At 40.0% G+C, this 27,602-nt stretch overlaps 2 protein-coding genes across 2 annotated transcripts in view; both read right to left on the bottom strand.

Moving 5' to 3' along the window:
• ezrb (ezrin b) overlaps positions 1-11,934 on the bottom strand; it is a 33,616-nt gene extending 21,682 nt beyond the window's left edge. Inside the window, exons 1-3 of the mRNA XM_080048056.1 lie at positions 11,816-11,934; positions 10,033-10,154; positions 2,161-2,244 (exon numbers count right to left, since the gene is read on the bottom strand). Of these exons, the coding sequence (XP_079904182.1) occupies positions 2,161-2,244; positions 10,033-10,044 (96 nt within the window). The 5' untranslated portion in view covers positions 10,045-10,154; positions 11,816-11,934. The remainder of the gene's footprint in view (positions 1-2,160; positions 2,245-10,032; positions 10,155-11,815) is intronic.
• Positions 11,935-15,576: 3,642 nt separating this feature from the next.
• rsph3 (radial spoke head 3) lies at positions 15,577-22,351 on the bottom strand (the record flags this gene model as incomplete). The annotated part of the gene is made up of 8 exons (XM_080048246.1): positions 15,577-15,620; positions 17,047-17,133; positions 17,283-17,445; positions 20,213-20,416; positions 20,988-21,133; positions 21,254-21,395; positions 21,492-21,573; positions 22,242-22,351. 8 exons carry the CDS (start codon positions 22,349-22,351, stop codon positions 15,577-15,579), a joined length of 978 nt encoding a protein of 325 aa, XP_079904372.1.
• Positions 22,352-27,602: the final 5,251 nt, after the last annotated feature.

The raw sequence follows: 27,602 nt of genomic DNA, 5'->3' as shown, positions 1-27,602 counted from the left end.
TTTCCAGCCTTGCTGAAGGCAAAATCCAAATGAGCAGCAGAGTGCACGCATGTGGAAGTGAAAGTGTGCGGGGGTGTGTAGGGGTGTGGCAGTAGATTCTCTTTGAGAGCTTCACGAGTGGGACTGAAGCTATGATCAGCACTGAACACAGGGCACACACACACACACACACACACACACACACACACACACACACACACACACACACACTGGGCCTCACACTCACCCTGGAAATGAGCACACGCTGCTGTTACTCAGCATTTCCAGAGAACCTTTCGAACACCACCGCTGATTACAGCCGTTTAAAACTGACAGACTTGAGGGACACGGCCGCTAAAGCTAAATGACAGCCAAATGAATCTGCTGTGACCAGATGCTCAGACTTGGGAAGAGGTGTGAAGAGTTAGTGAGGGATAATCGGTAGCACAACCCACTGACTGCCATTCTCACAAGTGGCGGGGGAATTCACCAACAGCTATAAATGGAGAGGTGTCATAGGCGAATATCTGGGTCAAAAGCACAGATATTCCCATTGAAAACTTTAGAGCAGGGTCATAAATGCAGTCAAAACAAGACAAAAGACCATTTTCTGAAAATGGTTGTTATCCTAGTTGTGTTTTAGGGATGTAATGCCTAACAGAGTTGTACTGAGATTTGTTTTGGACTGAAAATGTACTGCTGACATACTTTGTGAATCCCTTGACAAGTGTTAGCCCTGTGTAGGTACACACACACATACATAGGGCTACACTTGCTATTGAAAAACTAGTTATACAGGAAGCGACTGAAACAATGCCTTTCCTCCCCCGGTGCTGTCATACAGCCTCAGAGGAGCTCAAACTAGTGACATTTCATCTACATTTGGATAGGAGTGACTGTGCTTCACAATAGTGTTTTACAACAAGAGGAAACGTGCAAATTAAAATACAATGCATCACTTTACAATGCTGCTTTTAACCAATAATAGAAACCTCAAGGTTTGAGAAGAAAATAGCATGCCATAAAGTATATACTACCATATTATTACATAACCCTTTCCATTTGAATTTTTGCTCCTAAATTATGATTTAATTAGAAATCAGATATCTTAAAATAATAAATAAAATAAAGAGGAATACAAAAGGAAAGTGTTTATGTTTCTATTATTGTTGTGACCGCAGCCTTTACTCAACACCGAGACTTAATGTACAAAAATAAAATGTACACTAATCATTAGTTTAATAAATGCCTCAAGTTCAATTAGTGTATTCCCATTAAGCTGTCACTTGTCATCACAGGAAACCATTTATGATAGTCCCTAAACCTCACTGGGAAAGACAGGGACTCAAGGAGACGTGAAGCCAAAAGCTCTTCTAATCTTGTCTCAAAGGAAATAAGTCTTGAGAATGTAATGAATGGAAAGAGCTTTTGAAGGATGATATGAGGGCAGACACTTTTACTAAACAGTCAATCCGGTTTGCTGACATGATAAAAAGACACTTTATTCTTTAAAGTTCTTGCTCAACAGAAGAGTCTCATTGACAGGAACGTCTTATCAAAAACTAGTTGTCTAGTTTGCCTTCATTCTGAAAGCTAAATGCGAAGATTTATGTGGTATATACATCTTGTCATGTAGTCAATGCAATAAATATTAAGCTGAAGTCAGCAGTCAGCAGTAGCCTCACACAACACCTGGAAACAGAGGGCTTAAATGCTAGCCTGGCTAAATCCAAACATTAAGAAAATCCATCATCTCTTAAGTTAACTGATGAACACCTAACTCCAGCCTCAGAGGTGCTGGTACGCATATTTATTTACCTTTGGGCAGATCCATGCTAGCTGTTTTCTCCTGTTTCCAGTCTGTGTGCTAAGCTAAGCAAATCCGCTTCTAACTCCAGCTTGATTCCTTGGAGTGGTATCAACCTTCTCAGCTAAATGTTAAACGGTTCCCTTAACTATAAATGTTAAATGTTAAAATGACTTGTTGCACTTGTATTGAATATGTATTGCTGTTGCCTTCATCACAAGCTTTTGGCTGACATGTAGCCCTAAAAACAACTTTATTCAAAAACTTAATTGCAAATTGATCCAAAAATAACTTTATTTATTTTTTATGTATAAGATATTTAGAGATGTCACCAGTGGTGCCAGAGGTCAATACAGATGTGATGTGCACTGTACCTGGTCAAACAGCTGCTTGCCAGTGGTGCTGGGCTGGATGGCAAACTCCAGCTCAGCGTCCATGGTGGTGACACGAACATTGACCTGTGAAAAAAAAAACAGGAGAAAAAAGCATGGTTAAATGCTGATCCAGGGAAACGGAGAGGTTCTCATAGGTTAGGACCAATACGAGGCAAGACTGCAGAGCACTGCTTTCATATGTTTGTGTTTTTATGTGTGTGTGTTTGGTAAAGAGGTGTATTTGCAGAGTAAACAGCCGGGGCCACTGTGTTTATCTCTGCTTTCTCAGAGTCTGTCGGCATGATGAAGGAGTTTTTCTGCTGCAAAATCGGAGCAGTTTTGCCAAGAATGGTCAACTTCGATAGCTTTAACTTTTGACTTTGAAAAACATATCTCGGCACATCTAAGGGTTAGCCCACCTAATTCACAGAGGCAAACAAAGGTCCAATTCTTGTTATTCTGAATGAATAAACTGAAGGGAGGAGGGCTAAACTATGGCAGCTACTTCAGTCATTTTCTCACATTCACAGGAAAAATAGGCCCATCTTTCAGTTTTCTGGTTAATGATTGAACAGAATGGCTAAGAGGAGGCCCATGTAACTGAAATGTGCTTCATGACCAGATCATTTAATGTCCACTCAAAAGGGATCCACCCCAGTGATTAATGCGCTATTTAAAAAATGATTACAAATAACATGAGCGGTGAGCTGCACAGAATAATGAGAAACTGACATCAACCGAGAAAACAATATTCTGTTTTGTAGGTCTGGTACAGCAATTGGCATCTGGATTTCACACAAAGGCCATGCAACTAAGCACTAATACTTACAATAGATGCCTTGAGGTAATACACATGCTGATTCACTTTTCTTTGGGTATAATGTCAAGCTTCTCTGGTATGTGCGGGGGGAGTTATGAAAAGATAGTGACCATTAAAAGTATTGACTGAACTTAATGAAGCCTCTGGAAACCTGGTTTAAAATAGTAAAAATAATATATGATATCATATCAAAGTATATGAAAATAAATGTTCACAATTATTAAAAAACAGCATTTTTACAGTCTAGCACGTTTGACATTACTGTGTGGGCGTGGCCGTATTAAACGGTCTCCATGGTAGTTATTGTTTTTATAGAAGGTTTGGGCAGATAACTGCCGTGATGGGTTCAAAACACCTATTGTGTCATAAGAACACAGAGCATAGCCCACCTCATCGAAACCAAATGTCTGTAAAGTTTATCAAACTTAAATGATAATATCTTTCATTTGGATTGATAAATATGCCCAAATCTTTGCACTTGCTTACCATCCTGCAATTTACTCCCCAGATTACACAGTTAAAAGGATTTTGTGGATTTGGGTTTATGGGGGATTTAATGCTCAGTGTAAAGAGATACAAAGAGGTTAGTGGAGATAGAGCGATGAGAGAGAAAGCCTGCCAACAGAGCCCACCAGTGACATCTTTTGTTTCGGACCCCAGGAAGACTAGCTCTCACTCCGGTGTGTTGCTAATGGGGATCCTAATAAATCAAATCAAAATCAAAATCATCTCCAGCCCATTGTGACCAGTGCTGTGAACAAACTCAATGACGCCCACTGGAAAAGGGATGTCCGGGGCTGCAGACGCACATTGACTATCTAGTGAGTGACTGTACACAGACACAGGCCGAGCAACTTACTGACAGGCTTTAATCCTACAGAGTTGGCCAATCCAAATCACAGCCTTGGGGAAGAAAGCACCTCACACTGTGCTGTCCAGGATATTGTAAGAATACAGAAGTCTAGACAGTGGATAGTCAAGGATGACCCATTTTCTTTTCATCCACGTGTCTGCTGCTTTCAAGTGCGCTTTAGCAGAATTGACTCCCGTGGGAGTATAAAACTCTGTGTCAAGGAAAACTCTGCTTTACCAACAAAATCAAACCGATGGAGCCCTCAGAGCCATGTTGAGTGTGTAGCTCTGTCCAGCAATGCCACATGTGCATACAATCTGAGACATATGCAGTCCAATAGAGCAACTTATAACAGCCTAAAGTCACAGCTTAGAAAGCAGGGGAAGGAGGGGGAACCTTGAAATTACTTTACACAGCCAAACAAAGATCCCCTTTCAGCTGCAGCTCCCCAACGGTCGACGCTGGCAAGCATCATCTACATACGAGTGCAGCCAGATTCCCCCAAAAAACACACTCAAAACTGCAGCAGATACTGCTCTAATAAGGGATATTTTGAGATGTATGTAGGTGTTTATCTTACTAAACCTTCTTGGTTTGCGTCGTTATATTTCTCCAATACAACCATCTTTAATGGCTGTTGACTAAAAAAAATATATACATGTTTTTTTTTAAATACTAATATATCTTCACTTCTCAACTTCTAGAGCACTTACAGCTTTGGACACTAATGTGTTGTAAAATTGAGATTTTAACTCTGGCCTTATCCAACATCTAGATTTTGGTTTTTAAAGTGATGTAAATGTATGCATAATAAGTTAAATATTGCTAAACACATGATATTTATAAGTTAAAAATGGTATTCTAATTATCTGCAGTGTCTCGCCTTAAAAGGTGATTGTATGACTTGGTAGTAGCTGCTCCGACACATTTGGGATGCTTCTCTTTCTATCTCTCTCTCTCTCTCTCTCTCTCTCTCTCTCTCTGCATCACTGTCTTTATTTACAGCCGTTACAGACGGAGCACCTAGAAAAACACACACCCATGACCAGCAGAGAATGGAACATGTGAATGTGCGGAGCAGGCATGCCGACAGAAACCACTGAGTGAGTGATATCTGATCTCAAAGTCAATCCTCCAACGGTAACTCACAATAAACTGAGGCCATTCAGAGCGCTAAAGAAAACATGACACATATGCCAGAAATAAACCGGGCTAAGACCCAGAGTTCCACAATGAAAAACTGAAGTCAGAGGAAAGTCCAGGCGTCCGTATTAACCATATAAAGCCCCGATTCACCATTCATTACGGCAATATCCGACTTCATAATCGAAGGAGTGTTTGAAATGTGCTCATTCTCTTTCTTGTTAAGAGTTAGATGAGAAGATCTACTGTCTGTAGGTAGCTAGAGCAGGCAGACCATTGATGTAGTAAGCTACATCAATGGCATATAGACTGCAAACAGATAGCTTTGTTTTGTGAAAAGGTAACAACAAAAGTTTACATCTCATTTGTGAAGAGCTGCGGCGGTTTTAAATTTAGAAAAACTAGATTACAGTACTTCATTCAAAAGACAGGAACTTTATCATAGTAACCCTTTTGCCTTAAACATCAGGTCCTATATTTAAATCAGCAAATATGGAAAATAATACGAAGAAACCAAGCACAATGAAAGCAGCAATAGCAAAGTTCAGTGATTTCTCATAACTATTTGTAATATTCTGTATCTACGGCCCTGAGAGAAGAAAGTGCTGAGACGATTCATCAATCAATTGACAGAAAAGGGTAATATTCCGTAAATGAATCAATGGAGCCATTCTTCAGGAATTCCAAATATTTCCTAGTATAAAAGGACATACCGCCCCTCCCTGTCCCATATAACCACACACTGGTTGCGTTCCGAATCGCATACTCCTTCTTTTTTCTATTCTACATACTACATCCGACGATAAAAAGAATCTAGTTAGGATGCAGTAGGCATACTATTGGGACATACTTTACTCTCTTATTTCATCATAACATTGCGCCTTGATCTTGCCTCTTGCTTTTATATCCGTCGCATCCCCGTTTGTTTTCACATGGAGGCTTCGTCGATGTGACGTCACTTCACGTGCGCTCTGGATTGTGGGTCAGAATTGCCCAAATAGAATGCAGTTTTCAACACTAACAATCTTGGCCGCATGAAGTAGGACATCCGGGGACTTCTAACCATCCTAAATCTGGCCACAAGAATCGGGACATCCTAAATCTTCTTTCTACATATTATATAGTAGAAAGTATGCGATTCGGAACGCAACCACTGAATATCCCTCGGTCAGACATCTCAATGATGAGGTTAAGGAGTTGCTCTGGGTCAAGTGAAAGAACTGAGGTGGTCATTAGTTACTCAGTAGTTAAAACTGTGAATAGGTTGCACTGCATTCTTCAGTGAGGACCTTTAAATACCTAACCCTCCGCATAGCTTGCATTGCTTTACAGGAGCCTTCTGCAACGGAAGTCGCCATGGGGATTGGACTTAAAAAACGCCTGCTACTGTTCGTGTATGAAGGGTTCATGAGGTGCCATTAAATACATGTAATTGAAGAATGAGGGTTGAAACACTCATGTCCATTTTTGGATTTTGTGAATCAGGCCGGGAGGGCGTTCCAGCCATGATTGAGTTATCAATTATTTAAAGGAACAAACAGCAACAATGGGACTGGACATGAAAAGGAAAACACCCATCCATGTTTATCGTGGCCACACCTTGTATGGTTTGTGTCACAGGGCTGTGACCAAGAGGAAACAGGATTCTGGGAGAGCCGAGGAAGGACTATCGTACACAGCTGACAATGTGTCATTTACATAGGTGAAACCTGAGTCACAAGAAATACAGGAGCCTTTTTCTCCCTTCGTAATAAAAAAAAATTGTTTCTCTTTTCCAATGTTGGAATGTTTGGTATCACGCCAAGTACCTGTGCTGAAAAAAAAAGAAAGAATTCAGACTGCCTGTAGGTTTCTGTGCCAGTAAGCATCACATTCAAGGCCCCTCTAATCCTCTTTGATCTACACTTTTCGTGGACTACAGTTGCTTTCTTAAACTCGCCCATAACCCACATCATGGCGTGGCATAGGGTGAGGATGCTGGGATCATATCTAGGACATCATGTGCAGTATATGGCATCTCACACCCCAAAGAAGTTAACTCACATCACTTTGTAAATTCATTATACTCCCTTGGCGGTGCATATCTCACAAGTATTATTGTATGTTGAGTGAAGAAAAAAGAAGTTGTTGCGATTCTGGCAAAAGCTTGTTGTCAAATCACTTTTTTTTGTCAAAATCAGTGAATATCTCCTTACAATCCTCTAACTGTCAGTACAGTACTTTGTGTGTGCTAAAAAAAAAGTTAACACAGCCTAGGCTCTGTAAACTGGTATGTAAACAAAGGAGGCCCACCGTAGGTAGCAACATACCAGTTTAGGCTTAAATATATTTTTGGGGATTGAACATCTGATCTATTTCACACTTTGTGGGTGTGTTGCTGAGGACCAATGGGAGTTAAGTGCTGAGTGTGAAGTCATTTGGATCAAAATCCAAGAGGTAGCACAAGCACTGCACCACTTGGTCCAATTTCTTCAATTTCAGTAAGCCAATCATCATGTACCAAAATCTAAATGTGCTAGTGACAGGATATATACATTAGGTTACAACATGGGTTACGCAGTATGCATCAGTGAGCCTTGCATACTGACCAGCAAAATTATTGCACTGGTTCATTTTATGGTATACATTTTGTTCCTATTCGCATTTTTTTTTCTTTTTTTTTGTAGTTGCAGTGGCTCAGGAGATAGGACATTTGCGGTAATCTGCGGTAATCTGCGGTAGTAAATTCAATTTTAGCTCATTTAAAGTTGTATTCTTTGATATTGTGTAGAAAATGCCAAGGGGCTGAAAAATAAAACAAAATTTTTTTTAACAATAATGTGTAATGCCCTCTTGTTAAATTGGATTTCAAAACATTTCTATCGAAAAAAGTATCATTCAGGAACCTGTATACAGACTATTCTTAGTCATTTTCTAATTTTATATCTTTTTAGCAGAAATGCCCAGTAGCTACTGATTTTTTTTTGACTGTTGATGGGACAAAATAAAAGTTAAATTTAGGCATCTCCATGGGTATGCAGGGTGTGGAAAAATCTACTTTCATATAGACTAGTGATAGTCCATTCATTCAGATATATAGATGGCTAAAATTGAACAGGGACATAAGGCTCATCCGACAGTAGCTTTGGGCGTTGTTTCCTGTCAGAACCAGCGCCCCCATGCCTCGCCTCCCCTCCGTTGTAATATATTTCTGGCTCTATACTTAAAAGCCACTGACTCTCTCCAAACTAATCATCTCCTTTCATACTTTTCACAGAGCTCAAAATATAAACCCTTAATATTTACATATCTCACTATCGCTGAGAGTGAAACTCAGCAATGGCAGGATTAATTTCAGAGGATGAAGCTTTCTGCTGGAGACGGCATCAAAGGGAAAAACTTAATTAAAACCGACTTAGTGTCCTACTGATACGTTTCATGCTATATTGCAAAGGGTCAGTTATGACTTGGGGCCACATATGAAACAGCCGGTAAACCAGAGTATGAAATTTGAAAAAACCCAAGGCTTGTATTTTTCTCTTCCTATCATGAAAAAGAGGAGACAGTCTGACATTATGGTGCAAAAAAGTCTGTTTTGTGGCAACTGTTTGCTGCTGCTGTCAGACTGCAATGATGTCATTTCCAGAGTGGTGCTCAGGACAACCATGACAACCTAAACAAACCGTCACAACACACTTTATGACACCGACCGAGGCTTTAGTCATTGTCATCACAACACACCGCTTTGTTCAAAGCAACCCGATACTGTCACGATCAGAGCAGCGATTCAGCAGCAACTTGAAATCTGTTTTACAATTTGCATATAAGTGCATGTCTGAAGCATCTCTGGTCTTTTGAATGGTACCTTTCAAATGAAGTACATAGAAAAGATTTTATTCAAAAAAGGAAATGTGGTTTACACATATCCATTTCAAAACAGATTTCCATCACATTGTCCTTAACACTGTAAAACACACATAAAAGGTTTTAATACCATAAATCTCCAAACAGTGAGCAAAGGGAGGGACATGGGCCATGTGCAACTGTACAGTATGTTACAGCTGGGGTGGGGCACATTCGCTAAAGAGTAATCAAAGGCATACATAAATCTGTCAAAATGTATTGGACAGCTTCATTAGGTATTCTTTGTGTTTTTGTGTGCTTTTCCTGATAATGAAAAGTAACTTATACCATAAATACTGAAAGTCACTACTTTAGTTTTTACCAAGACTCCAAGATGGCTCCGGTAAGTAAACCCCACATTAAGTGGGGAGCATAAACCCCAAATTTCAGTCTGGAAAATAGCTTCAAAAGACCCCAGAGGGAAACCTGCATTCATCACAAACTAACTGGGAATATAAACAAGGCAATTGCCAGCCCTCTCCCTTTGATTACGATGTTCTATATTACAGAGAAAGGCATAAATCCTGTGACTATGTCCGCCCATGCTGTGTGAACGTTGAAAATAAAACAGTGCTTAACTGTCCATGACTAAAATACAAGTTAAGTGGGTGATGTTCATGGAAATATATGTGACACCCCCAGGTTATGAGATGACTAGAGCATGTGATTTGAGTGGCATTCCCCTTTAACACAGACCCTACTGATAATGTAACTTCATATGGCACAACAAGAGAGACAGTCGTCAATGAAATGCACACTGTCACTCCCATTTAGTGATTTTATTTTTTTTAATTTCCAAATTAGCAACAAAACAGTCGCACCATTAAACACATCAGAAAATCCTATTTGAATGACAATGAAATCAAAATGTGTCAAAGGGTTCATTCAGGATATTATGACACTTTCACACTTATAAAGTAGGCCTAAGTAAGCCTACTGGCATCAGTGTGCTGCATTCACTGTACCGCATATCTAACTGTTAAGGGTAGGCCCGCTTAATTGAATTATTAATCATTTGAATTAGCCTATAGCCTACGAAGATTAATGTATGAAAACATAACGAATTAAGGACGTTTAATGTTCTGTCATGTTTTAGTAAACCCTCACCACCTTAGAAAGCAGTGATACACCAAGCAGTAACTGAAAATATCAATAAAACCCAACGTCTACTCACCGCTTTAGGCATTTTGCTGTCCTTTTCCTTGCTCTATGCGAAGAGCCGTAAAAAAATTAAAAAGTGTTTCCAAAGACGATTCCTGTTCTCCGTGTGGCTGTGTAGTTCGTCACTATGCCTTCCTGGAAAGAGAGAAAAGAGGAGAAACGAGTTTGAGCCACTTCGGCGTTACTTAAACCCGGGGCGCGAGCTACTCGGCCCTCCTCATCAGGATGAATCACCGCCGCGAGGAGCTACAAGCTGACAGCAGCCACGCGCTCTGGACTTCAAAGTAAGAGCACGCGGCTGCTCGCTTCTGATTATTTGTAATTCTGCCAAGATTCATGACCACAGCAAACATTGAACTAACTTCAGCATATTTTTTTTCATAGAAAATGTTCATTTGTTATACGTTACAACAACCTCAACTTTTTCGTATAGCCGACATAAAACCAACCATCAAACAATTAGGCTAGGTATTTTAAGAATTGATCAATCTCTAAATTTACTTTTTCAAGTAGGCCTACTCATTAACTTGTTGTTGGTGTCAATGTAGAACATCCATCGCAAATTCTCAAAGCCCAAAGGGATGTCTTCAAATAGATTTTTGTGTACAACCATCAGGCCAAAAACTCAAAAAGGATATAAACAGACATGTGGCAAATCCTAAAATGTTAGAGACTTGAACTAGAGAACTGTTGTAATTTTTTGGGTAGTATATGACTTTAAGGCCGCAACTCATTTATAGCCTAATACTAGCCTATTCTGTAGGCCTATATTGAATTGAATAGGTTACTCTATTAGTCTACACTACATAACGTTTTAAGATGGTGAGAAATGTCCACAAAATTCCTCAGAGCGCAGCATCTTTAAATGTCTTGTTTTGTCCAAGCAACAGTCTAAACTAAAATAAACCAGCATAAGGTCATTTAACAATCATTATGTTTCTTAGAAAGAAGCCAACCCGTTGCAGTTACTCAAACTAATCTTATTCTGAAATTTATCACCGGAAGTCTTGCATTTCTGTTCTACCTTGACGTTGTTGAATCATCAAAGCGCCAGTCAGATAAATGTGATAATCAACGTGCCTTACCCACCAGTTATGATAAAGTTATAGTCTCCACCCTGCTCGGGTTTGGATTTTTACTCCTTCAGCCCATGTTCAGATGAAAGGAATTAAAAGGAAGACATTGACACGCACCAGCACTGCTCTGTGTCGCGTTATAAACAACAGGCAAATAAACAATGTTGCATTTCACTACAGACAACCAGCAATCATCAAATGTCACGAATGTTTGAGGTTGTTAGAATGTCAGAACATTTTGGAAACAAGTGATGATTTCCAGGATATAGCCTATATCTTTCCCCAGGTGGGACTGGGTTGTGTCACAAACTAGGCTATGTTATGAGTAAATTAGGAACACACCCACACAGCGACAGGGAACCGAGCCGCGCAAACGAGAAAATCCACCTATTTGACCCTGCACCGATAGAAGACAAGGATTTCACAATGAAATTAAACGCAAAACTGTTTAGAAGATTTAAAGTCTGGGTTTTTACGCAGTGAAACATAAATAGTCTAATAACACTGCCCTAGGTGCTCTGCTGCAGTCAGACACATCCTCGGTGTAATCCCATAGACACCTGTTGTGAGATTTTCCTCCTTTGTGCAGAGCAGCAGAAAAGTCCGCGGAAGAAGTAGGCAACGAAAAGTGTGTTGGTTTTAAGATTTGTTTTTCTTAATGCACCGCTTAAGTGCTTGCTTGTTCAACAGACAGGCAGTCTACCGAGTCTAAGTTCTTACCGGGGCAGACGAGCTTTGGAGATGACGAGACGGTGATAGTTCCGCGGTCCGGCCGATTTCCCCCTCCCTCCTCTAGTCACACAGACAGGCGCAATATGGCGCTCACGCATCCAGCAATGTGTCTGCGCCCCGGCCGATCCTGTTCCTGCTGTCTGTCGACTCACCAGCAGGGTCCGGGGAACACTAGGGGAACTAAAAAAAAAAAAACAAAAAAAAAGGACACTTTCAATATTGTTTAAGGGAATTTTTACTTCAAGTTTTACTTCCCCCCACCTACACTAGGAATGATTCATAGTTTTTATTTTATACTACAACAGTTAGAGATGTATGTGTGGGGGTCGTTTGCATGGAAACTTTGAATGTTGCATCAACCCACCTTTACCAGAAATGTTGAGTGGCTCATGAATCTCAAAGAGGTGCTGAAATGTGAGCCATGTAGCCTATGGCAGCCGTGATGAAAACTGAACAAAGGCTATTATTGAAGTCCATGAAGGCTGGTCTCTGCTGGTATATTCGTCTGTTTCATTTTACAATAATGGTGATTTGACTGGTGGTTTTGGATGATGATTTCCTCATTTTTAAAGACCAAAAGTGACAGTAGTTTCGATTAATTTCATGGTTATAGAATTTGAGGCTACTGTAGGCCTACAACGTTTCATCTTCCATAGGCTACTCGCATGCACTTTGCTTGAAAACTCAAACCTGTCGTCCGTTTAATTGTTTTAGTTTATTTATAGGCCTAAGTTTATGTTTTTAAATCTATTTGTATAGCCTTTAGCAAAAAAAAATTGTATTTAAAAAGTTTTATTTATTTCTTATTTTACCAGCCACATGTGCCATGTGTAGCCTACTTTTTTATTTCCGAGTTTATCTAAATAGGTACTTTCTAAATATATTTTTTGATTTTGAGAGACAATAAGTGACAGATTACAAAATGAAATTCAAACACACCCAGTTCATATTAACTGATGTGGGACTGGGAGGTATAATATCCACATCCTTCTTCCTTCGATCAGATCCTATCACTGTAGCCTATTATCGGTATCGTTATTTACTGCCACACACAATCAAAATATTCTTATGACGAAAAAGAAAACTGTCTTTTATTTGTTTGGGCTATGTCAGATAGACTGGGAAGATAACAAGACAAATTAGAGTACAATTGTTTGAGCGATAACTATTAATACAACCTATGACTGTGGATAAATACAATGTTAAGCTCATGCATCAGCTGTGTAAAGACTGAGCTGTCACCTGTCACGAAACTTTTTTTTTTGGTCACCGGTTGAAGACGTGCGCGTCATCCGCCCTGCAGTGAACCGAGGAGGCGTCATAGGTGAGCTGACCAATTAGAGGACGGGATTAAAATAGAGCCGTATATATCCGAGGTTAGACCTACTTCCCATCATAATACGAAACCGAAGAGTGATGTGACAGTCCTGCCCAACACTTTGTGTAGGCGACTACTTAGCCGGCAATTTGCCTTCATCTAAATGGCCTTTGACATCACCAACAACCACTACAACTCCCTTTGAGTTTAATAAGAAAAACTACAAAAATGTCTATAGGTGGTTATTCGGATAGCCTATAAAAAGAAGCCTGACACCAAACAAACAAACAACTTCAACGTGTGTGTGTGTGTGTGTGTGTGTGTGTGTGTGTGCGTGCGTGTGTGTGTGTGGTGAGGGAGTCAATGCAAACTGAACCGAATTTGCCTGTCAGTGCACCTGAATGAACTGTTTGCAAGATGCAAATAGATAAACGTCACAGGAAGTCCCTTTTGAAAGGTCCTCTACATATTTGGAGTTCCTTTGAACCTGACATTGCTATGGGACTGATATCTTTTTCACTGATTGTTTTCTCTTTAAGCTTTTATGCTTTTATTTTTGTGTCTGATTCGCTTTGTTTTGAAACCCCGGTAACAGCAGGGACTTTCTCCAAAAAAAGTTGTATATACTGTACTGTACTTTGACTGGTTATCAAAAAAAAAAAACGACTGAGATGAGATTTCTGTTTTTAAACCTGCAGAAGAAAATTAAGTAACAGCAACATTATAGTGTTTGCAGGAGTTTGCGGTGTTCCATTGGCCGCAAAATGGAAGTACGATGATAAATCAGGTTAATGGGTTTCGCAGTGACTAGCCCCTTTTACCAGTGAAAGCCGGGAATATGCCGGAATTTCGGCCCTCCGCCCTGCTGTATAAATGCAACCGTTGCGGAACGAGGGAAGAAAGGTGCGAGAGATTGTTCCGGGAATTTTACTACCTCGGGGGGTAGTAAGATTCCCGACACAATCAGTTCCGCCTCTCTGTTTAAATGCGGCCAGCTTGTTGATGCGGAACAGGAGGGCGTTTGACGTTCCATAGCCTACGTTCTAAACATGCGACCATGTTAGCAGTTGAAGGACGTGTGTTTAAGATTAACCACGGCGGCCTGATGTCCCGTAAAAATCACCAAATAAAAGGAACGGTGTATAATCTAGCTGGTCATAAGGTCCGCTGCTCAATACAAACCCCCACGCTTCATTTTGCAGAGTGTATGAGTCTATTTCTGCCCGGGGGAAGTTGTACAATGGGAAAGCTAGGCTAAGCTAGGCTGCGACCGGATCGCCGCCGCTATTATTATCCTAAGTCTGAGCGTATATCCACACTTTATTTCTGTCTACAGTAACGTGACTTCACACACTGTGTGTATGTGTATGTCTGATTGGCAGATCTCTGCCCTCACAAAGAGACTCGCTCACAGCCAACCTGTCACACAAACACACACACACACAGAGGTGAAGCAGTGAGAAGCGGAGTGATTTTTGTCAGTTTGGTTAACAGTCCCAGTGATGTTGGACTCAGCGCGTAGCGAGATCAACCAGCACATCACGGGGACAGTAAAATACGGCCCTCTTACTGCAAGCTCCAGCACTTCTGCTCTCAACCGGCGTTGCTTGGTTCTGTGTAAATAACACAGAAGCAAGCAAAGCCGGCATATTGGAGTGATGTTGTTCCGTCAATATTCCGCAATCTCTGTGTAAAAGGGGCTACTGAAACTCCACACTGCTATAAGAACTACATCTCTTGTAAGAGCTGAATGGCTCAGGACCTTTATTACTATCATTATGACTGGGCCGTAGAGGTATCCATCAACTAATGGAAAACTGCTGATGAAAGCCAAAATTTGTAGATTTTTAGTTTTTAGTCAAACTGCTTTCCAACATCACGAATGAGCCCTCGACTAATCATCTCACAAGGCTTCATTCATTCACTGCAGTGACACTCTGTTAAAACAAACACAGAAAAACACTGACTAAATCAAAAAGACAAAATGCCATGGTTACTAACTTTGTAATAAATATATTCCCCCAATTTTTTTTGGGAAACAACAAGAACAGCTGCTTCAACTCTACATTCAACTCCTTGCATACAGAACAAACAGAAATCCTTGATATATATAATACAACTGTGCAAACGTGTGCAATGAAGGATAATAGTAAACTGCATTTGAATTTTCCACAATGTCACAAATCCACAAGACTGCTTTTTTCAAACAAATACACAGGTATTAGTGATGTTCAATGAGATATAAATGTTATTATTTTGTGGATAACAAAAATACACTATTCATGTGTTCTCAAAGAGACAACTCATGGTAGTACAGTCATTTAAAAAACATTTTATTTTTGATCTGATACTTTCATGCCTTTCTTGATCCTCCATCAGAGAATCAGAGAATCAGTGTCACTGAATCTCACTACTGGTTAGATTTGGTTTCCTATGTCAGCGGCTGCCGCTTCTGGGTGACTTCACGGATGATTGCTGAAAAAGAGAGATAGTGTAAAGAGTCTCAGTCAGTCCTCCATGTGCTATATACAGTGCCTTGCAAAAGTATTCATACCCCTTGGAATTTTGCACATTTTGTCACATTAAAACCACACACGTACATTTATTTTATTGGGATTTCATGTGATAGACCAACACACAGTGGTGCATCATTGTGAATTGGAATGAAAATTAAATATGGTTTTAAATTCTTTTTAGAAAAAGAAAACTGAAAAGCGTGGCGTTCATAAGTATTCAGCCCCCTTGAGTCAATACGTTGTAGAACCACTTATCGCTGCAATTACAGCTGCAAATCTATTTGGGGTATGTCACCACCAGCTTTGCCCATCTACAGACTGACATTTAAAAAATAGCTTGAGCTTCAGATTTAGCATCAGATTGGATGGAGAGCGTCTGTGAACAGCAATTTTCAAGTCTTTCCAGAGATTCTCAATTGTATTGAGGTCTGGACTTTGACTGGACCATTCTAACACATGACTATGCTTTGATTTAAACCATTCCATAGTAGATCTGGCTGTATTTTTAGGCTAGTTGTCCTTCTGGAAGGTGAACCTCCACCCCAGTCTCAAGTCTTTTGTAGACTCTAACAGGTTTTCTGTCCTGTATGTGGCTCCATCCATCTTCCCATCAACTCTAACCAGCTTCCCTCTTCCCTGCTGAAGAAAAGCATCCCCATAGCATGATGCTGCCACCACCATGTTTCACGGTGAGGATGGTGTGTATAGGGTGATGTGCAGTGTTAGTTTGGCCACACATTGCATTTTGCATTCAGGCCAAAAACTTCAAGTTTGGTCTCATCTGAATATGCTGTGTCCCCCGCATGGCTTGTGGCAAGTGTTGGAGGAACACTGTAGTATGATTGACATGAATAAGGGCTGCAATGTTGAATAAGAACCGCTAGATGGCCCTCCAACAGTGTCTATACACCTGACGACCCCTGGAGGAGGACCGGTGAAATACATCTTAGCTGTCAAGGATGACAACATATGTTATGTTAGAGCCCATACTGTTTGTTTCCTTGAGGGAAATCTAAGAGAATTTTTTTCTAAACCATATCTGGGATTTCTAACAATTTTAGGTTATATTTTCAACTATTATGGGGGCAGGTAATATGGGGGTTTTCTTCTTCATGCTCCTTGTCGATTTTCAAAGTAATCTATATTATCTTGAGACACTTTTTTGTGCAAGAAATTTACACTTATATTAAGTGATAAGAAACAAAATAGATACTGATGCGTAACAGGGAGTGTTTACAGTCTTCTGGATACTGTGTACGATTTGTGTACGACTTTGTCAAAAAATCAATACCTGAAGAAACAAAATGTAAAAATATAGTAGACAAAGCGTGTTTGCTGAAATAGATATATCGAACAACCGAACACATTATACTGCGTTCCCTTACTGTCCAGCAGCTCTCTCGCTGTGTATCTCTTCTTCAGACTGCTGCTGACCTCAGCCATCAGCCATGGGAAGAAATTGGCTTCGATATCTGGAAATCAGAACGACAATTATATGATAAAAGGTTGAACGTTCATAACCAGGTCAGATCAACCACAGGTCATGTCACAGAGTGTATGACATGCACTCCCTAAGAGGAAAAGCTGAGTTTTAATAGAAGTTGATGCAGCAGAGGCTGACCTTTCTCCACGGGGTCGTAAAAGTAGCCGTGGCTTCGCAGTGAGGCAAAGACTGCAGGCAGGAGGTCGGCCAAGTACTGCTGTGTGTACGCCCGGGCAGCAATCTTCTCTGCAGTCTCCCTTTCCTTCTTCAGCACCTCCTTCTGCTGGGCAACCCTACGTTCCTATGGTCAGAAGAAAGTGGTTGTGGTTTAAACAAGCACAAAGGCAAACTCTGGTTCTTAATGCAAACGATCAAGTCTGTTGATTTGATTCGTTATGATAGCGACTTTTTCTAAGTGAAATGCTATCATTTTTTATTCAAAAAGTAGAATGTATGGGGGCGCCTTTAGGTCAGTTGGTAAGGCGTCCCCTCCATGGGCCTCGGCCAGCAGCGGACCCGGGTTCGATTCCAGCCCGCGGTCGTTCTCTGCATGTCACTCCTCTCTCTGCCCCATTTCAACTCTGTCTCTACACTATCAATAAAGCATAAAAGTCTAAATGCCAAGAAAATATCTTTAAAAAAAAAATTGTATACTGACGTTATTCTTTTACCATTTGATAGAACTTATCATGACCCTTAAAATTATATATAAAAGTCATTTTCGCAAAATATGTCACTTTCTTACTTATTTTTTTTTTTAAGATATTTTTGGGGCATTTTTTTTATGCTTTATTGATAGTGCAGAGAGACAGAGGTGAAATGGGGCAGAGAGGGGAGCGACATGCAGAGAACGACCGCGGGCGGGAATCGAACCCGGGTCTGCTGCTGGGCCTGGCCCGGGAGGGGGACGCCTTACCAACTGAGCTAAAGGCGCCCCCTCACTTACTTACTTTTGCTCCAAGCCCTTGAATTATGATCGGTCTCCTTGGGAACCTTGCACAAACTGCTATTTATGAATCCTGATAATTACAGTCTACACTGTTATATGCCAAGTGCGATAAAGGTCATTTTATATGAGAGATTAATTTTTTTCCAGACAAATATAAATACATACTGTATCTCCTATGAAATTACCTTTACAGTTCTTAGCAGTGTGGGCACTGGGACTCGTCAGCTCATTCTTTGTAATAAGAATCAAAGGATATTCAGTAGCCGGGTTTCTTCTTTAACGATTCAATAAAAAACTATTATTGCTATTATTGCTATAGGCCTACTATACATTTTGGGGCCGATGCCGATTATTTGCAGAAAAAAAATCCGATAACCGATTAATCGGCCGATTACATTTTTGAAAAAATTCCCAGTAATAAAAAAATACTTTTTTGAACCCTTGAATATATATAGGGGAGAACGGGGTAATCTGAGCCACTTTTTACATTTGCTCCCCTCTAAGCGAGCTAAAATGACTTATCACAAAAATGTACACATTTCCCATTAATTCAGGATGTTTCCTAAAAATGGGCATTAGCAGAATTTTTTCAAGACAAAGGGCAGTGAAAATATGATTGTTTTAAAAAAAGTTGTCATGTGGCTCACTTCACCCCAGCTGTGGGGTAAACTGATCCACTTACTTGTTCCACTCTGAAACTACCATAACAACACATATTGTAACAGTAAGAATCCTGAAAGCTAGCCACACATTCCAGAACTAATGTCGGACTAGTAAAAGAATGATGGGGTTTGGTCAATTAAGCAAAGCAAATTTTTTAAACACTTGAAAGTAACTCTGAACAAAATCAAATACAACATATTATAATTCAAAAGGTTTTAATAAGATTCAAATGAAAGATAGAACCAGTTAGATTAGAACACAGTCTGGGGGTCAGAACACAGGACCCTTAGAGCCAGCTTGTGTCTGGAGGTCAAAGCATAGGAAAATCAGAACCAGCGAGAACAGCCTGGGACTCAGAACACAGGAGAAGACCCAACTGGATTATAACATCAGCCTGTCATACTCTACAACTAGGCCTACTCTACCTTCCAGCCCTGAAGGTTACAGGGAAAGATGAGAAGGTGCTCTTTCCGTGTGGTTGACCCAGGTCGTCTTCCTGGTGTATTTCCTCGGCATGATGGCTTTTCTACAATGTGTATGACATTAAAATAAAACATATGTCATGTAATATTACATTAAAATATGTTTAAGACTAAACTTAACTTGTGCCTCATGGTGGGGGAAAGAGAGACAGTGGCTCACTTTCCCCCACAGCATTTGGCTCACTTTCCCCCACCACCACAATTTGAGAAAAAACTACCTCTCTTAGCATTTCAGGCTAATCTTTAGCTAATATCATCACATGGTTTTTATATGTTGGTAGTTCATCAACACGTATGATAGAAGTTTTTCTACGTGAATACATTTGCTTTGGCACAACAGTTGATTAAGTTGACAGCAAGAAAATTTACTTTTACATGCAAAATACCTATTTTGGTGAAAAAAACATGCTTACCACAGCACCATGAGGTCCTCTCTTTCAGGGCCATGGGGAAACGCGAGGGGCTTGAAAACATATATCTCACATGACCACAAATGTTTTCCGTTGCCTAGATACAGGGGGTGGCTCACATTACCCGATTCCCCCGTTCTCCCCTACATTAGAAATACTTTTTACTGTCAAAAATGTGTATAGGAACTTATTCTTTATTGTAATATGCATTGTCAAAGAAAAACAAATGCGTATCAAATATGTCTAAAATGACATGGGGCCATTTTAAACTCAGACATTAAGCATTTTATCACACTGCAAGTCATTAACAGTCAAGAGATGAGCAATGTCTCTGCTATTGGTTCCAGGAAAAACTCTCAATGTAGGGTAAATTAATCCAATGTATTACAACACACCTGCTGCTGCTGCTGCTGCTGCTGCTGTAAATAGGCTGTATCCCTAATGCTATTCATTTAGGCTTCCTGCAGGGCATCAATGCATTTCACTCAACACGACTGCTTCATTAAAAATAGAGAAAAATCGTACGGTCAATTAATCAATCCGGTCCGGCTCTACTATATATACCTTCTCCTCACTGCGACGTCTCTCCTGCTCCCGGAGCCGGAGCACCTCTGCCAGCTCGTTGTTTCGCAGCTCTTCAAAGGCCCTCTGCTGGGCCCGCAGACAGGCCAGCTCCTCCTCCTCCATCACCTCCTCCAGGGACTGCTCTATAGTCTTACCCAGCAGCACCTCCAACACGGGCTGCACCTCCCTGTCAAAGTCGAACAGCTGCAGACGACACGGGCCAGTGAGTGGTGTTGCGGCGTTATACAATTTCAAACTGTAATTTCATCACATCAAACCTAGAAACATTGTGGTTATTTTTGTCATTAACATCCTACTTGAGAAAAATCATTTCAAAAGGGGAATCCAATTTGTTATAGCACTTCCATAAAGTTTGGGGACTCACCAGAGATAGAATATTAACAGAGGGCAACAACAACATATCCTGTCTTATATTCTATAAAATGGGTCCAGAGCAAAAAGCCATGACATCTCTGTTTAGTTTACCCTTCATGGCAACTGCCCATATCATTTAAACGATAAACCCCAAATTTGTAAGACAAAGTTTTGTGTATACTGGAAATGTTTAGTCTCTAAGCTGAAATAACCCTGATTCCATGGTGGCCTAACTCAAAATTGTAGTAGTAATACTAGTTCCTCCAGAGCAGCAGAACACACATGTTACAAAATGGCTTTAATGTGTACAATCGGTGGAGTTGTCCCTTTAAATAATGTCTGAAACAGGTCTCACTAGTGTGTAGAAATTGTGGCCAAACCTCCAAATCAAGTCACCTACCTCTCCCTCCTCTATCTGTGTCTCAACATCTTTACCGGACTTGGCAGGTATAAAGAGTGGGGTTGCTGGTTTGTCCAGGAATGCGTCAGTCTGGCACTCAATATCTGTAGTCACTATAATATCACTCAATTCTTCGAGAAAAAGCTCTGTAAATAGAGGTCTGTGTTAATAAACAACAGTTTTTTTTTTTGCAACAGCACATTTGACGAACTCCTAATGAATTTGACTATACAAATGTTTTGATTTTGTCAGGAGAAATGCCGGACCTGTTTGGACATCAATGTGTTTTCTGCCCTGCAGGGCATCGGGGGTCCTGGGCTTGAACTGCTCCCTGGCAAGTTTTCGAGCTATGGCTCTCTTCCTGATTTCCATTTGTCTTTGTATTTCAACATGGTCTGGCTGAGCCATCTGTCAAAGGTGGAAGATAGTACATTTTTGTTAAGATAAAAAAAGGCAAACTCTAGCAGGGATCAAGCAGTGTAAAAATGGATGTTTAATACTCACAGTTGGTATGATGTGTTGGGCGTAAGTGTTTCCTCTGACCACACGACGGTCATACATAATGTTTCCATAACTACTAGGTGTCCTACATCGTCAAAGAAAAACAGTGCAGTTATTAGTTACTGATGTTCCATGTTGTGCTGGTATATGATAGTTCAGTAAGGTGCATGGTAACACAGTGAGGAAGTACTGATGATATCTCGACATCATTGTAAATGAGGGTCAAAGTTGGATGTAAGACTTCTACTCTAAATTTGTACACGCCACTTGAAATTATATTAAAGAACAAATTCACAATTAACAAAACTGTAGGGAAAAAAACTACATCAATTACTTTGGTTTTGGTCAAATTTTTGCAGTTAACAGGATTTCTTTGGTCCAGGGAAAAAGATCTACTTTAAATTATTTTAAATTCAGTATTTTATTTCATTTCAGGTCTTAGGTCAAAACATACAACTAAAATGCCAATAACACATAATAACAATGATCTGTCACTGAAATATTGCAACGTGGATCATGCCATGTCTATGACATTGATGTGGGAGGCATTTGTAAACTTGAAAAAAAAGGTCTAATTCATCAGATATTTTAGACATTCACCAGCTAATAAAGACATTCAATCTGCACTGCATATATTCTACTTGACACTGGTGTTAAATAGTAAGTCCGTATCGTTGATAATATTGCCATGTAGCTATGGACGCTAACTAACTAGGTGTATCTGAATGAACACATTCACAAACATTAGCCTACTCTTCAGACGCAGGCTCTCTGTATTTGGTGCGGTTCTCCACAGGTCTGGGCCGACTCGAGAAGGTGTAACTTTCGTTTGGATCTCTCTGGCCGTGCGAAACATAAGCCATTTTGTTGCAGTAAACACCGGACACAGCAGCTGTAATTATTGGTGTTAACGTTGATGTTTTGATGGCGGTCAGTCTGCTGTAAACACAACCGAGAGGAAAGTTAGGCGACGGTCTGTTGTAGCAACCGTCTCCAGGAAGTGTAATGTAACGGCCGTTACGTCACTTCCGTCGAATGGTAAAAACATATTTCTAATTTTTCTTTATAATCACAACCGCTTCTACTAATAATACTATTATAACTTATAATAGGCTATTACAAATAGTGTGAATAGCATGGTGACTACAGGCAACTTGGGACAACTGGCATCTTGGGATAGATAAGCTTAATCATATTTTATTTCAATGTATAGCCAATATATTGTATATAAAAGGTATAGCTTACTTCCATTAGCCTACTAAATGTCAACATCGAGCTTATCATAAGAAAGTATGAGATTAGAAAAAATATATGGGTTATGTCGACTTCTGGGGGCGTAGTCACACCATATTCAACAACATTGCAGTGAATCAAGATGGTAAATAAATGGACATAGCATTTTGTTGTTAATTATAGCCTAGGCCTATTAAGATCATTACAATCCAAGACACAGATGGATGTTTGTATTTGTATATATTTTTGATATATAGAGTAAGTGTGAATCAGAATTTTAAAAAATCATGTTCAAATCATTATTGTTTTCTTTTTAAAATACGATTTGGTAACAGTCCCAGGATGCCATTAAGCTGTCTCAAGATGCCATTACTGCTTTGAAAAATGTAGCGTTGGGTCTTGTTCGAGGAAGAGTAATCCATCTGTGTTAAATGTTCCCTTTTCTTCTCATATATTAGTAAAACTCTTACGCTATTTAGAATGTTATCATATGATGAGCTAAGACTTTTGAATCATACTTAAAAATGACGCAAGATGTATATTTTCAGAAAGTGTCCCAAAATGCCACTTCTATTTCTACCAATACTACTACAACTACTTACTTACTTACTTACTTACTCTTCCTTCTGCTGCTACTACCACTCCCCCTAGTATCTGAACAGCGCTAAATCTGTCACCTCCCTGCCTCCTGTGACTTTTGTTTCTGAGTATAAGTTGTTGATGCACAGACCACTTCCTGCAGGGAGAAGTCAAAGGGTAAAAAACAAAACCAACTTGTACTGCACATCAATCACTCACTCATGAATAACTTCTTCATTTTCTGCAGATGTTACTGTGGTGTTTAGATAGAAGACAAAATATTATTGGGAGCTGTGGTTCAGGCTAAACACTCTGTTGCAGCTCTCTAACTTATTTTCGCATACTCAAACAGTGTACAACAAGCAAAACAAACTTGTGCACTTGAACACAGATTTGTTTTGCTCACAGGTGGCACTGCAATGTGGGCGGCATGAGCCATTTGGTAAAGGAAAGTAGAAACTCGACTGAAGATGAAGTTAACCACAGAGATCATTTTGAGCTCTGAGAAAAATAGGACAATACACAGTAAACTGTATTTGTGAGGACAAAGGTAAGAGCTCTCTGGTTAGAGTGATGACTGAACAGGCTCATTATTTTTTTTTTATGTTTTCACTTCAAATGTTTCATGAAAAAGTTGATTGTGACAAAGGTTTGCAGGTTTGATTTGTGATTCGACACTGACTTTTTAAGTAACCAAAGGATGATTATGTATCAGAACACACCAGCATTGTACTTGTACTATCAATCAATCAATCAATCAATCAATCAATCAATCAATCAATCAATCAATCAATCAATCAATCAATCAATCAATCAATCAAATTGTATTTATAGAGCACTTTTCACCACTCATACAACTACGTTTCCACTACTTTTTCTAAAACTACAGGTACTTGCACTAATACTATTATTATTTTCATTGGCCTACTACTACTTAAGGTTATTTTACCATAGGTTCACATATTTAATGTTTTATATAACTGGTGACTCACCCATAAATACCAATAAACAAAAGGTCATTATGTAACACAACACAGCCAGTCGAGGCTGGATTTTAAAATGGCGATCTGTCTGTTATTGTTTATGCCTTGGCTGTCGCAAATCATTATTTGTTGAGAGGCCCCTCTGTTGGCCTCTTCTCATTAGTGTTGATTGCCATCTATGAGATTAGGTAACCAGCTGGGCATATCTCCAAACACTCGTTCTCTGTTTTCAGTGCAGTAATGTACCTCACACAACACCATCTTTTTTCTCTCTTTTTTAGGTTTATTCCCTACTTTGAGCAGTATAGGGAATAAAATCCTACCTCTCCGTTTCAACATGCCTACTGTTGGTACAGCAGGTGGTACCTTAAGCAATTCGGAAAACTAGGAGCTAGTAAAACGTTATCGAAGTTGTGAAACAGTAATGAGGCAATTACTGCAGTATGATTTAACATTTTTCAGTGTACAGTACCTATATATGGAATTACTGCTAAAATGACTATACTCTGTAATGTACAGTATGAGCCTGTGAAGGTAGATGATAATTTTCAAATTGCCAATTAAGATGCCTGTTTTTCTGCTGCTCAATTCTAATAAAAACTATTTGATGGTCATTGGCTGACAAGGGTGGGCATATCAATGACGTAAATATCGATGTGTATATTGCCGTGTTACCAGAAAGAAAAGTCAGAGGCTTAAAGAGTAATTTTAATCAACGAGGATGAAAATAGCTGCACACTGTCTGGGGGGATTAAGAGATCATAGAGATCTTCAGTTCAATGGACTGTAAACACTGAGGATTCACAGCCCACCTTTTGCGTCATATATTGCCTCATACTAAGGCATTGCTCTTGCCCAAACTACCCAGACTATTTCCAACACGTGTGGACCTTTATTACAGTCTATGGTGTGAACAGGTCGCACATGGAAAATATCCACACATTGTGCTGATCAGATTCTCTGGGTATTGTCCGAAGTTTATGTGTGAAAGGAGCTTAATATGGCGAATGTGTAATGTTTTTTTTTTTAATACTTAATTATTCTTATACAGACAAAATTAAAGTTAAACTGTTTTGTTTTGTTAGTGTTTAAGTCGAGTTGGAAATAACATGCAATGTTACCGCAGTGTGGGCAAAACATCTCTCAACAAAAACCTCACAGATCATCGATCGATAAAAGATGTGAGCTGATGACTCAAGCTCCTTCACATTGTCATTTACTCTTTGCAGACAACAAATAAGATCAACAGGCAGACTATATTGACTTTTAAAATGTCGTGTTTTGTGCAGTGGCTGTCAACACAGGACCCAGCGAAATCTGCTGCCCAGGGGCCTCATTTATAAACGTTGCGTACGCCCAGAAGAGGGCGCACGCCAATTTCTAAGCAAATATTGGGATTTATAAAAACCAAACTTGACGGGAGATGTGCGGTCCTCCACGCAAACTCTGACCCATGCGTACGCACAGAAAGTGGAGAAAGGAGAAACGGCGACTCCGTCGGCACATGTATGAAGTGCGAGAACGAATGTGTTTGTGTAAAATTTATCCAGATAGGCCTATTATAAGCCATGTAGGTCTATCATATATTGGGAGTTCCTTTGCAAAACGGATGAAGCCATTCTTACAACTAATGAACAAATGCCTCCACGGATTTTTCCATGGAGTGATACCAACAAAAACAAAACGAATTAGGATCTTAAATAGCCTACAAACGGAGACATATGAGTGCAAATAAAAACAAAATAGCAACGATAATATTGAGGTGGAATACAGCCTATTACTTTTACACTGACGCTGTTCTCGATGCCTCAGTCAGGCAGACAGGAGTGCACCTTTTCATACACTAATGATAAGCCATACTGTACATCACATAGGCTATTGTGATTTTTTTCACGGCTTTTAGTCCGTTTTATTTATGTGTTTTTCTTTGTGTTTAAGCACGTCGCGATTGTGTTTTGAAAGGGACTGTGAAGTTTATTATTAACCCTCCGCCGCCCGTCACTGCCCCGGGATGAATTCTCCGAATCTGTATCTCATGGGGGGTCTCAGTGCCCCCCGCTCGTGGCACAAACACTGTTGTGTGAGTGAGGATATGCACTTGTTTGCGTCCACTTTTATGTCGGATCACTTCTTTTTATTTCGGCCACAGCGTTCACAGAAATCGCCACAGGCTGCACTCTATCGCCTTTACGCTCACACTGCCACCAAACTATATTTTCCCTGTTCGCCACTTCTCCAACGGGTACTTCGGGGTGACCGCAGAATCCACACCGTGTGGAGTTTATTTTTCCATTTCCCTTTCAGTCGGCGATTGCCACTACCGCCTTCATGCACTCAGTAAATGATATTAATTCGGGCGTGTCGATGACTATGTATGGGTAAATATGGGCGGTACGTGAAGCCCGCAAAGGCTGCGCCACATTTAGAGTTGATTGTGATTTATAAAGGGAAACAGGCGTAGGACGTGAGTGCGCACTGTTTTATAAATCCGAATATTTTTGTTCGCACGTACATCCTACATTTCTTCCGTACGCCAGCTTCCACGTGAATCCCACGCAAAGCTTTATAAATGAGGCCCCTGGTCTAGGTTTCTTTTCACACCTCCCCAGTTGATGACTCCAGTTTGACATACCATACCCGCAATTAATGGTAACTTTAAGAAACTTGTAATGTTAGGTTTTTGCAGACACTGTGTCTGATAGGTGCTGCTGCTGGTGGTGTTGTATTCCATTATGTTGCAAGATCTTATGCTTTGTTCCCTCTGCACATTAAAATACTGTGTATAGCTTCACAAATGAAGTCCTTTGTGCAGGCCTCTTGTCTCATGTCTGATATTAATATATATATAATAATTCATATATAAGACAAGCACCATCATACCTTAGCTTATTTCACTATAAAATGTTACTTAATCAAACTCAGTTTGAAACTTGATGCAACCTTTAGGTTAATTCAACTTGTTGAGGAAGGAAACAATGTGTTGAAAAAGCTTAAGAACGGAAGGAAGGAGATGTGGCATCTGCTCATCATGCAGTCAGGAGACAAGAGGAACGGCAATTCAGAGAAAAACCAAAGCCGCCCATGTGATCACCACTGGTTTCCTTCTGTTTTAGCACATGTGCCAGAACACGGTGTTCTCTGAATTAAGCCGGTTTGAATATGCGACCCTTCCATGTTCCCTTCAATTATGCCACTAATGGTTGGACTGAGGAGCAAATTAGAAACCTACAAATCAATTTGTGTCAAGAGCATTTCAAAGAGAGGTTGAATAAAAAAAATCAGAACGAAGACACTTGTTTTGTACAATTTATGGTGGCAA

The sequence above is a fragment of the Ammodytes marinus genome, assembly GCF_949987685.1.
Source record: "Ammodytes marinus genome assembly, chromosome: 19".
NCBI lineage: Eukaryota > Metazoa > Chordata > Actinopteri > Uranoscopiformes > Ammodytidae > Ammodytes > Ammodytes marinus.
This window is presented reverse-complemented; position numbering and strand designations above follow the sequence as displayed.